Source organism: Panthera onca, chromosome E2, assembly GCF_046562875.1.
Source record: "Panthera onca isolate mPanOnc1 chromosome E2, mPanOnc1 haplotype 2, whole genome shotgun sequence".
Lineage (NCBI taxonomy): Eukaryota > Metazoa > Chordata > Mammalia > Carnivora > Felidae > Panthera > Panthera onca.
In genome coordinates this window covers 49594554-49611463 of record NC_138353.1, presented here as the reverse complement: position 1 = coordinate 49611463, position 16910 = coordinate 49594554, and the positions used below count along the sequence as shown (strand labels likewise).

The 16910-nt window shown below is 52.4% G+C and overlaps 1 protein-coding gene across 1 annotated transcript; it reads left to right on the top strand.

The window, feature by feature from the left end:
* The first annotated feature begins 1842 nt into the window (after nucleotides 1–1842).
* On the top strand, nucleotides 1843–13694 carry LOC132690132 (carbohydrate sulfotransferase 6). Its single transcript, XM_060650110.2, has 3 exons — nucleotides 1843–1962; nucleotides 10859–10934; nucleotides 11865–13694. The coding sequence occupies exon 3, from the start codon at nucleotides 11881–11883 to the stop codon at nucleotides 13066–13068; it is 1188 nt and encodes a 395-aa protein (XP_060506093.1). The 5' UTR covers nucleotides 1843–1962; nucleotides 10859–10934; nucleotides 11865–11880; the 3' UTR covers nucleotides 13069–13694.
* The last annotated feature ends 3216 nt before the right edge of the window (nucleotides 13695–16910 follow it).

The window sequence follows — 16910 nt, the reverse complement described above, 5'->3', positions numbered from 1 at the left end:
GAGTTTTTGGTGGAATCCACATGGCCTGTGGAAACCCACAGGCTGGAAAATTACAACCGTGTCTGGTGAATATCAAATTATTTACGGATCAGATGTTGGTAGCTTCCGAAGGGGAATGACACAGTGTAGTTGGAAGAGGGGAAATGTGAGAAATATACAGGATTTTATCCTGAGCTGTAACAGCTAAGTCAAGGTTTGAGACAATTACTCAATATGTGGGGTGTAGCGAGGGGGGGAGGGAAGATCTCTAATTTTGGTAAATGATTTTCCAGTTTCTGTTTGAATCAGGTGAGGCTCCCTAAGGCCCTGCTTAGGTCCCATCATGTAAGATTAATAAGGCAATTCTCTGTCTTCTTTTTTTCTTTCTCTTCATGTTCATGCTTTTTAAAAGACGTCTTGTTTCTTTCTGACCGGAGAAGTTCTAAATGCCTATTGGGGAAAATGTAAAATTACAGAAACCTAAAGAAAATAAGTTGTCTGTAAATGTAGAAGTTATCACGATTGGCATTCTGGCACACATCTTTCTAATCTTTTGTAGTCTAACTTTTTCATTATCATAAACAACACTTCTATGAACCTTGTGTATAAATCCTTCTTGCCAGTTTATTTCCTTAAGTTAGATGCTAGAAAGGAATTACTAATTCAGAAAGCTTATGGCCGTTCTTAAGGATTTAAATTCATCTTGCCAAACCGCATCCTGGAAAGAATGCACTAATTTATAGTCCCAGCAGCAGAGACTTCTTTTAGATCCCAGCACGGATTATAGGAGGTCAGAATTTTTTTTCAGATGCCTGGACTCTGTTGTTATCTGGGCGGGGGAGGGGGACGGACTGCTTTACTTTTTGAAATTTATCTTGTATTTACCCGGACTTACTACCAAGCCTGTGCCTCTGGGATGAGACTAGAACAGGGAAGGGACGGGAGGAGGGGGCAGCCAGCTCTGGGCTTAGGTCCTGAGGGCCACCTGGCGTCTCGGCCCCTCCCAGCTGGGCTACTGGCTGGGGAGGCTGCGCTGTCCGCTTGGCATCAGGACGCCTTGGACTTGGCTTACTTAGGTCTGAGGCTGGGGGCTTGGGAAAGCGGCTTGGATTCCAAGTCACTTCGCTTCGAGGATGCCACAGAGAGCGAGGAGGGGCAAGATTACGATTTGATTTCCCTCGCCAGGGCCTTTTGTGCTCCCCGGAGGCTTCGCTCTCCACGACCGGAGCGGGAGACAACTCTTTCGGTCAGTTAGTCGGGTGAAGAGGGTGAGCGCCAGCGCCCTTTGACATCCTCCCGCTGCCCCCGGGGCCCACCTGCGCCCGCCCTCACCCCGCCCTCCGGCGCCCGCCCCCGCCCCCGGGCGGCCGCCCCTCCCCCGAAGTGGGGAGGGTAGTGGGAGCAGGGGGCCAACCGGCTCCTTCCTTCCTTCCGTCCCTCCCGCCCCGGCTCCCGCCCGCCGGCTCCGGGACCGCAGCCACGTCTGAAAGCGCCTCATTGTGCGCGTTCTTCTCGGGCAGCGGGCGACTGCACTGGCGGCGCGGGGCGCAGGGCGCGGGGGGCGCGGCGCCCGGCACGGGTGGGGGGCTCCGGGCAGGGGCGCCCCAGTCCGCGTCTTGTCGTTGCCCCACGACTGCCCCGCACGCACACCCCCTGTTCTTAAGACGCCTCTCCGTTTGCAGGACACGCCTGCCCCGTTTCCAGTTTCCCCCCGCCTGAGCTCGCCAGGTGCCTCCAATATCGAGGCATCTGCTGCCCCCGCGCCCATGCCTCTCGGAGCCTTCTCCCCGTGGTCACTGCGTGCCCCTTAAGAGCCTTGGGAGCCTGCGGGGCACATCAGCTCCCGAGGAGTCTCCCGGTGAAGACACAGCCGGCCGTGGACTGGAACTGGGAAGAGGCGAGGTCAAGGAGCCCCTGCCGAGCCTCAGGAGAGAGGTGTCCGCCTCCCGCCGCGCCAGCTCGGGCAGGGACGCCAGCTTCGGGGTACGTTGGTTCGGCCTGTCTCCGCGCAGGATGCCCCCAAACCGGGGCATTGATCTTGCAGCCGAGGAGTCGGGTCTGGGGAGAAGAGCTGAGGGTGGTGGTTCAAACCGAAGGTGGAGAGGGCATTGCAGCCCCAGACGCTGGTTTCACGGTGTCTTCCCGGGGCTTCAGCTGCACCGGAGATCGCTACTGGGGATCCCTAATCTCTTAAAACGGGAGTTGCCAAGGGCTTTAATCCAGAAAGCTTTTTCCGCGGAACTCTTTTGAGAAAAAGCAGCTTGGTGAGTGAATTGAGAACCATATGCAGCTGACCTTGGAGCCTGGAGGCCTCTGTTGGGGCTGCTGGATCTTGGCCTCAGCGGAGGTGCCTGGCCAATGTTAACTCTCTTTTCGGTACCCTCTTGCGCGGAGGCATGAGGATGGGAAGACTGAGGCCTAGAGAGCAGGAAGGACTTGGCTTCCCTGAGGCCCAGAGTGAGTTGCCAAGTACCAGAGGTAATGAGAATAGTGCCTGGCTGCTTCAGCCCGCTAAGGGTTGGCTGTGTTGAGGGCTCTACGGTTCCATTGACTCCTCTCCATCGCGTGTGGTAGGGGCTGTCGCCGGCGTCCTTTGCAAAGGAGCCAGAGGAGGAAGCGCCCAGATGTTAGGAGTGCACTGCCCCAAGTCACACACCTCACTGGTGCAGAGGCAGAATTTGAACCCAGTCCGGCTTTCAGAAGCCAGTCTTGTAGCCACTATTCACCGTTGTTTTGCGGTACATGTTCTGACCCTGCCTGGGCTTGCCACATTCTGTTCCCAGGGTCACCTGAACCAGATCAGGCTGTTGTCCTTGAGTTTTCCTTATGAAAAGGCTTTCGCTCGGATTCATAGAATATAGTTGTCACCCAGGATTTGGAAGATTTCTGAGCAAATACTAGTGTACTGTGTGACAGACCTTGTTCTAAGTTCTTTATAAATATTAACTCATTCACTTTTCACATCGAGCCCTGACTTGGGTTATATTATTTCCCCCATTTATTTTTATTTTATTTAAAAAATTTTTAATGTTTACTTATTCGTGAGAGAGAGAGAGAGAGAGAATATGCAAGTGGGGGAGGGGCAGAGAGAGAGGGAGACACAGAATCTGAAGCAGGCTCCAGGCTCCAAGCTGTCCCCACAGACCCCCGTTGCTGCGCTTGAACTCCACAAACTCATGAGATCATGACCTGAGCCGAAGTTGGATGCTTAAGCTACTGAGCCACCCAGGCTGCCTGAGTTTTGCTTTTTTAACGCTTATTTTATTTTTGAGAGAGAAAGAGAGACAGAGAGATGGAGCGCGAGCTGGGGAGGGGCACACAAAGGGAGACACGGAATCTCAAGCAGGCTCCAGGCTCTGAGCTGTCAGCACAGAGCCCAGATGTAGGGCTCAAACTCAAGAACTGTGAGATCATGACCTGAGCCAAAGTTGGATACTTAACTGACTGAGCCCCCCGGCACTCCCATTTTTTTTTTCTTTTTTTAAGTGAGCTCTAGGGGTGTCTGGGTGGTTCAGCCCATTGAGCATCAGATTCTTGATTTTGGCTCAGGTCATGATCCCAGGGTTATGGGCTAGAGCCCAGCATGGAGCCTGCTTAAGATTCTCATTTTCTCTCTCTCCGCCTCTGTCACTCTCCCCCGCTCATGCATGCTCTCTTGCTTGCTCTCTCTCTCTCTCTCTCTCTCTCTAAAACAAAATAAACAAAAACCTTGTAAAGTAAGCTCTAGGCCCAACATGGCGCTTGAACTCATGACCCTGAGATCAAGTCGCATGCTCTACCCACTGAACCAGGCAGGTGAATTTCCCCCGTCTTACAGATTCAACAACAACAACAGGCACAGAGAGATTAAGTATCTTGTCCAAGGTCACCCAGTAAAAGATCAAATGGAGTTCATCAGCCACTGTGCCAGCACTGCTCCCTGTCATGAGACAGAATCCTGCTTCTGGTCTAGTAAGGGGACATAGGTACAGAAATGCATGAACAAGAGTATTCTGCACAGTGATAGTAGCATTAACGGTGATTTCTCAGTATCGCCTAATACTCAGGCAAGGTGAAATTTCTCTCATTGCCTCAAAGATATCTTCTTGCACTTGGCTTGTTTGAATCAGAATCCAAACAACATCTACACACTGCATTTGGCTATTCCATGTTTTCTTCTAAAACAGCCCTTTCCTTTTTTTTTTTTTTCTTATGTGATTGAATTCTAAGAATGATTTGCTTTTCAAAAATAACAAATCAATCAAAATAAAATGTTAAAAAAATAAGCCAGAGAACTTTGCAGATTATCCCTGTAATAAGAGGGCTCTGTCAACACCTGGGGGAACACAGGAGAATGTTCTCAAGGTGCATTCCCTACCCCCCCTCCCCTGCATGAGTTATTTCAGAAAAGAGGTGGGAGTCCCCAGACTTCAGGTCTCCCCAGCTGTAAGGTTCTATGATTAGGTCCAGCGCAAAATGCATTTTGAGGATCCCCAAAGTTCAGAGCCAGAGAAAGGTGTTATGTGTTACCTGCTCATCTGCTCTGAAATGCCCCCTGGGGTGGCTCTGAGCCAGGGGGACTTGAGGCTCCTTTCCTAGACAATTTGATTTCATTTCCCAATAGATTCCTGCAGGCAAACCTGTTTCCTCCAGCAGCATCTGGGCTGTGTGACTCCAGCTTCCTTGCCTCTGGCTGATGCCACGAAGCTGCTCATTAGGGCTGGCAGAGAGCAGATGTGGCCAGGGCTTGGGGCCAGGAATGTCTCCTGCCACAGCCTGACCCAGTCCACAGCCCTGAGGCTGAGGGCGGGGTTAGGGATCTTCACTCCTTGTAGCCTCTGGGAGGTAGTTCTCCGTCCTTGCCCCCGTCCTACTCTGGCCAGCTGGTACTCGGGTCAGCCAGGGGACTGATCTGCCGCACTCCTCGTCCTGCAGCGAAAGCTGGAGCAGGCAAGCTCCACCCGTGCCCATGCCTCCTTTAACCAAGTTTATGAGTTTACGATTACCAAAGTAATACAAGTCTGTCGTAGACCACCTGGAAAACGCAGCAAAAGCACTAACAAGAAAAAAATTACTTGTTATCTGGCCACAGAAAGGTAACTACTATTCAGCACACATCGTTCCAACTTTCTTTCTATGCATTTTTGTGTATTTTTTTAATAAAAGCTCTATTGAGATACAATTCACTTACCCTAAATTTCACCCTTTTATGGTGCACAATTCACTGATGCAACAGTATACACATGTTGTGTGTTAATCACCTCGGGGTTTATCCATGTTGTAGCATGTATCAATATTTCATTCCTGGGGTGCCCAGGTGGCTCAATCGGTTAAGCGTCCGAGTTCAGCTCGGGTCATGAGCTCACGGTTCATAGGTTTTAGCCCCCACGTCTGGCTCTGTGCTGGCCGTTCAGAGCCTGGATCCTGCTTGGGATTCTGTGCCTCCCTCTCTCCCTGCTTCTCCCCCACTCACACTCTGTGTGTGTCTCTCTCTCAAAAATAAATAAACGTTAAAAAAAAAAAACTTTATTCCTTTTCATTGCCAGATAACACTCAATTACAGTTGACTCTTGAACGTGGGTTTAAACTGTGTGAGTCCACTTATATGCAGATTTTTTTCAATAAACACACTGTGGTAGTATAAATGTATTTCTCTTCCTTAAGATTTTCTCAGTAGCATTTTCTTTTCTCTATCTTACTTTAATACATATAATATGCAAAATAGGTGACTGTTCGTGTTAAGGCTTCCAGTCAGCAGTAGGTTGTTTGTAGCTAAGTTTTCCGGGAGCCAGAAGTTACACATGGGGGTGGGGGGGGTGGGGGTGCCTGGGTGGCTCAGTCGGTTAAGCATCCGGCTCTTGATGTCAGCTCCGGTCTTGATCTCGGGCTTGTGAGTTCAAGCCCCACGTTGGGGTCCATGCTGGGTGTGATACTACTTAAAAAAAGTTGCACATGGATTTTCAACTGTGTAGAGGTTGATGCCCCAACTTCCACATTCACCAAGGGGAAGCTGTGTATGGATGTACCACACATTTTGTTTATCCGTTTATCAGTTGATAGGTATTTGGGATGTTTCCACTTGGGGGCCATTATGAATAATGCTACTATGAAAGGTGATGAGCACATTTTTGTGTGGACATGTGTTTTCAGTCTTCTTGGATACGTATTTTATTTTATTTAAATGTTTATTTATTTATTTTTGGAGAGACATTGCAAGCAGGGGAAGGACAAAGAGAGAGAGAGAGATTGAGAATCCCAAGCGGGCTCCTCACTGATGCAGGGCTCGATCCGACAAACCATGAGATCGTGACCTGAGTCGAAATAAAGACTCAGATGCTCAACCACCTGAGCCACCCGGGCACCCCTGGATATATATGTATTTTAGAGTGGCGTCTCTGCACCACGTGGTAACCCTGTGTTTAACCTCTCGAGGAACTGCCTGTTTCCTGCAACACCTGTACCACTTTGCACCCCCCAGTGGTGTCCACGGCTTCCGGTTTCCCCACCTTCTCACTAACGCTGCTGATCTACCTTTTTGGTTCTAGCCATCCTAGTGGATGGGGAGTGATATCTCATTGTAGTTCTGATTGCCATTTCCCAAGCGACTAAAAGTATCAAGCATCTTTTCATGCGCTTGTAGGTAATCTGTATATCTTTGGAGAAATGTCTACTCAAATCTTTTGCCCATTTTTATGTTGGCTTCTGCGTCTTCTGTTATTGAGTTGTAAGAGCTCTTTGTATATTCTGGCTCCCATACATATGATTTGCGAGGATTTTCTCCCATCCGGGGCTGTCCTTTCACTTTCTTGATGAAGTCCTTTGATACCGGTGTATTTTTAACATCCTCATATGTGTTGGTACTTGTGGTTTTTCCACTCGAAGTTATGTAGTTAAGAGCTCTAAAGTTAGGTGGTGAGGACTTAAATTCTGACTCCGCTGCTGTGTGGGTCCTTTAGGCAAATTTCTTAATCTTTCTAAACTTCACTTCCCTGATCTGTAAAACAGGGAGGGGTATCAGGTCCACTGCATAGGTTTGTTGTAAGGATTAAATCAGAAGATGGGCGCAAAACTCTTGGCACATAGGAAGCCCTCAATGGATGGTATTTACTGGTGCTCCGTGTTTCCAGCCCACTGTAAACATTCATCTTCCTCCTCTCTCTCCTTTTCTCCCTTGCCTCCCCCCCCTTTTTTTTCCCCCTCTTTTTCCCTCCTTTTCAGCCTTCTTTGTAACAGATGCCCCGGGCTCCATTAGAGCTGGCTTGCCCCCAGGGGTGGCCCTTGATGCCAAGAGTCCGCTGATCCCTCATCTGGGATCTGTTTTCTGTAGCCTTTGGGATTCCTGAACAGGGATGGCCTCCAGCTGATGCCAAACTGAGAGAAAGCTGAGCCCTGGATTTGTACTTAGTATTACATTTCACTCCCTTAGATGCGTTGCCAGGGCTGGGAAGGGCTGATGACAGGACATGCTGCGGAGTCAAGGGCACGCAGAGCTGGGGTGCAGGTGAGGGTTTCCCAGAGAGCTGGATTCCTGGGCTCCAGGTCACCCCCCTCCTGTGGCACACCGTCCTGCCCTCAGGTTTCCCCTTGGCAAGTCAGGTAGAACAATAGCTCCTTCCTGTGTCTCCAAGGCCAAGAAACAGTCAGGGATATTTAGAAGATACTGTCACTTAAAAAAATTTTTTTTAATGTTTATTTATTTTTGAGAGAGAGAGAGACAGAGCATGAGTGGGGGAGGGACAGAGAGACACCCCCCCCCCCCCCACACACACACACAGAATCCGAAGCAGGCTCCAGGCTCTGAGCTGTCAGCACAGAGCCCGACGTGGAGCTCAAACTCACAGACCATGAGATCATGACCTGAGCCGAAGTCGGACACTTAATCGACTGAGCCACCCAGGCACCTCTGAAGATACTGCCACTTTAAAATGCTCAGGAGGACACTGCAGAGCCTGCTTGGGTCTCTCTCTCTCTCTCTCTCTCTCTCTCTCTCTCTCTCTCTCTCTTTCTCTGCCCCTCCTCTGCTTGTGCTCTCACTCTCAAAATAAATAATTAAACTTAAACGCTCAGCAGGAAGAAATATGGGACATGTGGGGGAGTTCCTCCCTTTGGATTTGGATCATAGAGTGTCTGACTTAAGTTAGGCAAATCTTTATTAATATCATCTACTCTTTAGTCTTTGGGACATTCCCTGACATGACACTTACTGCCTTATTCAGTCGGGATTCTGAACTTTTTAATGAAATATAACATACATACAGAAAAGAGCATAAAAATACAGCTTGATGGGGTGCCTGGGAGGCTCAGTTGGTTAAGGGTCCGGCTTCAGCTCAGGTCATGATCTTATGGTCTGTGAGTTCGAGCCCCGCATCGGGCTCTGTGCTGACAGCTCAGAGCCTGGAGCCTGCTTCGGATTCTGTGTCTCCCTCTCTCTCTGCCCCTCCTCTGCTCACACTCTTTCTGTCTCTCAAAAATTAGTAAACATTAAAAAAATTGTTTTTAAATACAGCTTAATGACTTCCCACAAATCAAACACGCTCAGGTACTTAGCACCTCATCAAGAAACACGGCATGACGGGCCTCCAAAAGCTCTGTCCAGGCTTCCTGAGGGTTCGGCCCACACTCCACCCCACCCCACCCACAGGACCCACTTTCCAGTCAAAATGCTTGGTTGTAAATGGCAGAAATCGAACTCGCATTGGCTTGGCTAAAAAAGGGGGTATTTTCCCCCACTGAGAAGTCCACGGGTGAATCTCGCCCAGCTGGATCCGGGTGTTCACGGCTAAGACTTTTTTTTTTCTCTGCTCACTTCTCTTCTGTGTTGGCTTTATACCCAGGCAGCGTCCCTCTCCCCTGCAGAGCTACAAAACTCCTGGGATTGGACTTGGGGCAAATGTCCATTCCTAAGCCTGTCGCTTGGTCGGGGGATGACGTGCGGAACATACAGATGAACGAGGCTTGGTGCACATGACTCCCTACGAACTGGGAAGTGGGCGGTCGGCTACACGCAAACCACGTGCACTTTGTGTGAGTGAGGGGTGGCTCCCCAGAGAAAAATCTAGAGGCTGTTAGCAGAATAAGGAGGAACAAGTACGGAGTGGACCCAAGGAAACTCTGTCTCGTGCACTCGTCCACACTGATGCCTGGGAACAGACAGTCGTGAGAAAACGCAGTGGCAAGGAGGCGGGGGCAAAGTGTCACTCAGGGCAGAGTGGTACCTGGCTTGAGAGAGGCACAGGTGAGGTGTCTTCAGAGGAAGCGGGATGGGCACTCGCAGCAGAGAAGGGAGGAACATGGAGTGTTGCTTCCAGGTCACCTGACCTATAGGATGCTGGGTCGGAAGTATGGGAAGCGAGTCTGGAAAGCTGAAGGTTGCTGCACAGGGGAACGACACGATGAAATAGACGGCATAGACGGCGGATTCTGTCTCCCTCTCCCTCTCTCTGCCCCTCCCCTGCTCACACACTCTCAATCTCTCAAAAAGAAATTAAAACATTAAAATTAAAAAAAAAAAAGGTAATTTCTACCTTCCAGGAGTGTTGGGAGGATGCAATTCACACATGAAAATTAAGTCCTTGTCCTGGTACCTTTCGGACCCGTTCTTAACTTTGAACCCTGAGGTCACTGGGTGTGCTACACACAAGGCTCCTTATCAGGAAATCTCCCACAGGACCTGGTCTTCCCTGGGTTCCCGCATGGGGTAGGGTGTGTCAGTCCCCTTCCTAGTTCTCGAGTTCCAGTAATAAGATCAGATATCAGCTCCGGTATTGTGTGAGTCATTTAAGAAAATGTCTGGTTTCCCTGGAGTACATCGGCCTGTGGTTGAGACCCTCCCTAGCCAGAAAAGGGCTGGGCTGGCCAGGGCAGCTGTGTTTGGGCCAGACCTCAGGGTCCTTTGCTCCGCAGGGATCCCCCAGGATATGGGAGAGGCCAGCTGCTTGGGGTCAGAAAATGCTAGGAGCTTAGAGACGGAAGTCCTGGGTCGGGGTCCCCCTTCCCCTACTATCTCTCCAAGCCTTGGGTCCTTCACCTAAGAAGTTGAGATCACAGTGTCTACCAAAGGGGCCATTGAGTCAAAACAGCATCTAGCACTCGTATGTCAGCAAATGCAGGTTGAGTTCCCTTCCTCTCCTGTGCCCTGTTCTCGTGGAGAAGCACATCTTTGAGGAGAGGAGATAACACGTGCAGGGCAGGAAGGCGGCTGCTCTCCTTATGTTCCGGGAGTGAGCGTAGGGTCCGGGACTCGGGAGACAGCGTCGGAGTCAGCAGATGTCAGGTCCGTCGGGTGTCCTCCTCCCACTCCTGCAGCCTCTGAATAAGTGGGATCAGCTCACGATTTAGACCCAGCTTCTCCCGGTGGTAATATGGCTGGGGGGTGGGGTGGCTTAGTGGGGAGCAAATACTGTGGAAGCAAGGAGGAGACTTCCAGGCTCCTCCTTCCAAAGCAGCTCATCTTTGAGTCCTCAGGCTGTGCGAGCTTGGCTCAGGGTTCCTTTCACTGTGAGGGACAAGGGTGACATTCTTAAGATCCACCACAGGACCAGGAGTGGCTGGGGACTAGAGGTAGGCTCGGGAGATGCCGGGATTCCAAATGTAGGTGACCTCAGGGTGTCTCATCTGGGTGGAGAAGTCATCTGCCCCAGGGCTCCTAGCTGCTAAGTGGCACCAGAGGGCTCAGTGCCAGCCCTCCCTTCTCCATCCAGCAGGAGAGACCACCCGTTCGCACCCATTTGGAAAAATTTTACCCTGCCCCTGGTCTGTGCCCAGCTCCAGGCGGGGGCTGGGCAGCTCTGTTCCCACCTGCAGGGACCTTTCGGTCAGTAAGGGAAGGCAAAACCCTCCCCCTGTGCCGGGTGATCTCCTCCGGTGAGACGCTGACCCAGCCTCCCTCCTGCTTCCTCAGGCCCTGAAGAACCTGCGGACGTCTTCCATGGATTTGTGATTGAGGTGGGCAGCTCTCCCAGCGGCCCTGGACTACCGTGAGTAACCTCAGCATGGAGGCAAACCGTGGCCAGGGGCCTGACTGCTGTCACCTCCTCCTTCCCTGGTCCTGCCCCACCTCCCCCTCAACTGCTTTCTTCTGCACATTCACGCAGCTCCAGAAGGGTACCTTCCCTCTGGAGTCCCAGCATCCCGCAGCACTCTACTCCCTGTAGGTGGCAACAGTTGGTGTTCTTTGTCTCTGTCATTTGTTTACTTTTAATAACAAAAGCTGTAGCTGCGTGTTTAAAAGAAGTCAAACAACACAGACGCGCCCTGTGTGGAAAGTGCAAGTTGCATGTTATGGGATTTGCTACATGCCCTGCCCCCATGCTCATTCCATTACTCCAGTGCCAGTATCAATCCCCTTTTTACAGATGGGTAAACTGAGTCACAGGCAGATTAAGTGTTTGGTCCGAGATCACAGGCTAAGAAGTGGCTGAACCTGGGGAGGGAGCCAAATCACTCATCAAGCTGTTTAGCTAAACAGCCTAAAACTGTCCCCCAAAAAGGAATTCTTAAGCAAAAGGTGGAGATTCTGTTTTTAAAAAAGAGAGAGAGAGAGAAAGAAAGAAGGAGGGAGGGAGGGAAGGAGGAAGGGGGAAGGAAGAAAGAAGGGAAGAAAGAAAGAGGAGTAAGGCAGAGAGAGAGAGGGAGAGAAAGGCAGCAGAGGGGAGGAAGTAAGGACGAACATACATTTCCCGCAGTAGTCTGCAACTGGCCTTTGCTCTGCAGGGTCTAGATCACGGCTGATGTCTTAAAGTCCCGTTGCCGGGGGAGCGCCCAACGAGACGGCTGTAGTCCAGGGAGGCCCCCACAGGTCGGGGGGTCCAGACCCGGGGCCCGCTCTCTGCAAGCACCCGGCGGGAGTTGGGCTGCGGCGCGGCTAGCGGGCCGCGGTCCCCAACGGCTGCACTCTCCTCCCGCAGGTCCCCGGCCGGCGGCATGTGGCTGCCGCGCATCTCCAGCACGGCCGTGACCGTGCTCCTGCTGGCGCAGACCGCCATCCTGCTTTTCCTGGTCTCCTGGCCCAGGCCGCCGTCCCCGGTGGGCGGCAAAGAGCGGGTGCACGTGCTGGTGCTGTCCTCGTGGCGCTCGGGCTCGTCTTTCGTGGGCCAGCTCTTCAGCCAGCACCCCGACGTCTTCTACCTGATGGAGCCCGCGTGGCACGTGTGGACCACCCTGTCGCAGGGCAGCGCGCCGGCGCTGCACATGGCCGTGCGCGACCTGGTGCGCTCCGTCTTCCTGTGCGACATGGACGTGTTCGACGCCTACCTGCCGTGGCGCCGCAACCTGTCGGACCTCTTCCAGTTCGCGGTGAGCCGCGCGCTGTGCTCGCCGCCGGCCTGCACCGCCTTCCCGCGCGGCGCCATCAGCAGCGACACGGTGTGCAAGCCGCTGTGCGGGCGGCGGCCCTTCGGCGTGGCGCAGGAGGCCTGCCGCTCCTACAGCCACGTGGTGCTCAAGGAGGTGCGCTTCTTCAACCTGCAGGTGCTCTACCCGCTGCTCAACGACCCCGCGCTCAACCTGCGCATCGTGCACCTGGTGCGGGACCCGCGGGCCGTGCTGCGCTCCCGCGAGCAGACGGCCAAGGCGCTGGCGCGCGACAACGGCATCGTGCTGGGCACCAATGGCACCTGGGTGGAGTCCGACCCCGGCCTGCGCGTGGTGCGCGAGGTGTGTCGCAGCCACGTGCGCATCGCCGAGGCCGCCACCAGCAAGCCGCCGCCCTTCCTGCGCGGCCGCTACCGCCTGGTGCGCTTTGAGGATCTGGCGCGGGCGCCGCTGCCCGAGATCCGCGAGCTCTACGACTTCGCGGGCCTGAGCCTCACGCCGCAGCTCGAGGCCTGGATCCACAACAGCACGCACGGGTCCGGGCCCGGCGCCCGCCGCGAGGCCTTCAAGACCTCATCCAGGAACGCGCTCAACGTCTCCCAGGCCTGGCGCCACGCGCTGCCCTTCGCCAAGATCCGCCGCGTGCAGGAGCTGTGCGCCGGCGCGCTGCAGCTGCTGGGCTACCGGGCCGTGGCCTCCGAGGCCGAGCAGCGCGACCTCTCCGTGGACCTGGTGCAGCCGCTGGGCACTAGCAGCTTCAGCTGGGCGTCGTCCACCGCGGCGCACCCCCGACCTTAGCGCAGGCCCCCCAGGCTGTGGCGGCGGGGGAGGGAGCCGGTCACGCAGCGCCCAGGCTGCTAGTGGAGGGGCCCGGAGTTGGGGAGTCTTCCTCCGTAGTAGGAATGGATTGAGTCCCCGAAACTCCATGCTTCTTTCTTCTTGCTTTTCCTTCGAGTCCTCCTTGGGAGCTGGGTTCCCGTCGGGTGCACGCTTCACGGAAAGCAAAACTGTGTCCACGCTTCCTGTGGGCACCGCGAATAAGTTCAGACCACTCGGCTGCTACTCGAGTGCTTTCTTCCTAAGTCTCTTTTCCTTTTGGATGCATCATCCGACAGCTGACAAGGGGGTCCTGGCCCTACCTGGGAGTAGAGGGGGCGCTACGGTGAGCTGGCCCCTCAAGTCCAGCCCCTCCCCCCCACACCCCAGACTTGTTGCCCCCAGGTCCCACCACCACACTCTATCAGAGCTGTTGGCATTTATATTGCTTGTTTCTTTCAGCAAGAAATCAGACAAGATGCCTCTTATCTTGTGGTCTCCCTCTAGCCTCTCTCTGCCCATCCTCCCAGGAGCCCACATACCCCCATCACCTGCCCTGACAGTAAAGGTCCCACCCACAGAAATAAAAAATTAATGAATCTGTGTGATACTGGAGTTTACAGTCTGTGAAGTTTGACGGGCAGAACACAAAACTGAAGGGACTTTCCCAGGTGGCACCATGAGGAGGATGGAGGCAGGAGGAGGGTTTTGCTCTGAGGCTACAGCGGGAGGTCGAGGGGTGGATGAGGCTTGCAGAGACCTGTCACTTTTACGAAAGAAGGGCAGATTCTCCCGTTTTACTCGCACTAGGGAAGACCAAGCAGCCATGGCTGGGGCCACAGCTGCGGGCTACAGGAAGCGATGAGCTGACCGAGCCCAGAGTGCAGCAGCTAGAGAGCCTGCTGGATGAGGCTGGTGGGAGGCCTCGGGAGGCCTGGGCAGCAAGCCAGGCAGAGCATGTGGCAAAGCAAGAAGTTGGCATCAGGATCAGTGCCTGGAGGGCAGGTCACAGGGCGACTGTAACCAGATAAATCTGGCCAGGAGACTGGAAGGAAAAAGCCTGCGGGGTGATTGTCTTCCCTTGGTCCTCCCAGGCCAGGCCCTAGACAAGCAGAATACCATTCCTGCCTGCAAGCCACAACACCTGGCTTCGGCTGCAGAGACTTATTAAAGGGATGCTGGGTGTCCAGACGGCTTAGTCCTGAGCTTAGCAAATGAAAATGAGAGTTAGCAAGCACCCAGTAAGTGTTTAAAAGGAAAAGGGGGGGGGGGCGGGGCGGAGCTCACAGACCCTCTGGGAAGAACAGGGCAGCAGATTTGAGCGCACACAAACTTTGGGGCACAGTGTTGGTGTGGGCCTGACAGTTGCCAGAACTTGTGTGCCCGTCACCTCTGGAGATAATGGAGCTGCCCTCACTGTGTGACCTCACACTGTGTGCCCTCACTGTGTGACCTCACACAACATTTGTGTGCCCTCAAATGTTGCCGTCATTTGCCAGAAGGGGTTCTGGAGGCCGCTAGCTTCTTTTTCTCCGCCCAGGTATGGCCTTGGATTGATGGGACCTTGACTGTGGACCCCTATCCTTGCTGCAAAGCAGGCAGGCAAGAGGGAATCTGGCATTTTCTACGTCTTTTCTGGCAGGGAGTAGAGACATATTGACCTTGAAGCTGAAGCTTCAGGACCCCTCACTTAAGGAGCCGTCAAGCTGTAGAAGCTTCAGGCCTCATAAAACCTCCATCTGCTCCTTCACAGTAACATGGGGAAGGTATTTAAACCCCCACATTTGTTAATGGGGATTCTGCAACTTCGAAAGGCTCAGGTCACATAGCTTAATATACAGGACAGACCTCGGGGCGCCTGGGTGGCTCGGTTGGTTGAGTGCATCCGACTCTTGATTTCACTTCAGGTCATGATCTCATGGTCTTGGGATCAAGCCCTGCATTGGACTCTGTGCTGGGAGTGGAACTTCCTTAAGATTCTGTGTGTGTGTGTGTGTGTGTGTCCCTCTACCTCTCTCCCCTGCTCGTGCTCTCTTTATCTATCTATCTATCTATCTATCTATCTATCTATCTATTGGATATTCGATAGATAGGAGAGAGCTCAAACTCGCATTTCTGACTTCAATGCTTACAGTTCTAATAAACTGAACTGGGATGCAGTAAAGGACCCCACTACCAGCCTGGAGAGCCAGATCATTCCCCTGGTAAGGACATAGGTCTCTAGGTGTTAGGGAGCCATCCAGGCATTTGGCTGCAAACATCTCAAGGACCTGAGTGTTGAAGGGTATGGTAGGCAGTGGGCTGGGGCATCGGGGCCCCTACTATTGGCCCCTTTTCTTCCTGCCTGCCCCTCCCTGTCCTCTGCCCTGTGCTGGCCACTGGGGATAAAAGTAGCCTGCTGGCCCTGCCTGGAAGGATCACAGTGCCAAGTGGAGGTGTCAGCCTAGGAATGGTCCTGGACAATGTGGTATGTTCAGGCAAAGAGGGATGAGCAAGATGTTCATGGTACCAGAGGCCAAGAATAGGGAGATACTGATCCCTCGTGGGGCCCAGGAAGGCTTTGGGATGGCTCAGAGCCCAGCCTGATAGTGGCCTCACACAAGTTTCATTTGCCCTTGCTCCAGTCACAGACTGTTTGGATGGCCACCATTAATGGTCTTTGCTCTGTGATTCATCCATTCTGGATGTACACCCCAGATCCCAGAAAGGGGATGACTGGCTCCCAGACCTGGCTCCCTGCATATAGTGTACTCTGGGCAAGCCTCTGGGTGAATGTATATATGCCCGGTGTACCTGGTTCTAAGCAAGGCTGGGGGTGAACCCAGATCAGGTTTCCGGACAAGGACAGGCAGTACCCAATTGAGTGTTTCAATGAGTCAGGACAGTTCAGACCCTGGAGACATAGTGAGGGGACAGAGCAGTCACAGACCTTGCTCTCGTCGGGAATACAGACCCAAAGTAAATAGTTCCACAGATAAACCTGCAAACATAAACGTCAATTGTGCTCTAAGAAGAAATAATAAGAATGGAGAGAGGATGACCTACTTTAGTATGGGAAGTCAGGAGGACCTCTTTGAAGAGGAAATACTGATTCGAATAAATGAAGGAAGAATGGGAGCTCATCAAGCATAGAATGAAGAAAAGGAGCCAGATTAAAGACAGGGATTCGTCCCCTTGGAATCAAGTTTCCTTGACAAAATTAAAAAGTCACTCGTGGGTCCAGGCTCATGAGATTAGAGAAGTCCCCAGGAGGTGACCAAGTTTTTGTGTCTATAGTGCAGATTCCTAGAAGTCGAACTGTTGGATCAAAAAGCATTTGTGTCTTAAATGTGAAACTACCAAATTACTTCAAAAATGGAGTACTAACTTAAAGTCTCTGGAATGGTGTCGAGAATGCCCTTATCTTCCTCTCCTACTGACCACCCCCCCCCCCCATCACCTGTACAGGGGTAAGTCAGTCATTTTCATTTTTACCTACCCAATGGAATATTATCCAGTGATAAAAAGAAATGAGCGATCAAGCCATGAAAAGACACAGAGGAAACCGAAATGCCCATTACTAAATGAAAAAAGCCAATGAAGAAGTTGCATGCTATATGATTCCAACTAATATGACATTCTGGAAAAGGCAGAACTATGAAGACAGTAAAAATATCAGTGGCTGCCAGGGGTTGGGCATGGGGAAGGGAGGGATGAATGGATGAGGCATAGGGTTTAGGGTCAGTGAAAATACTCTCTATGATACTATAACTATGGGTATATGTCATTATATATTTGTCTAAACCTGTAGAATGTACAACACTAATAGCAAACTCTAAGGTACA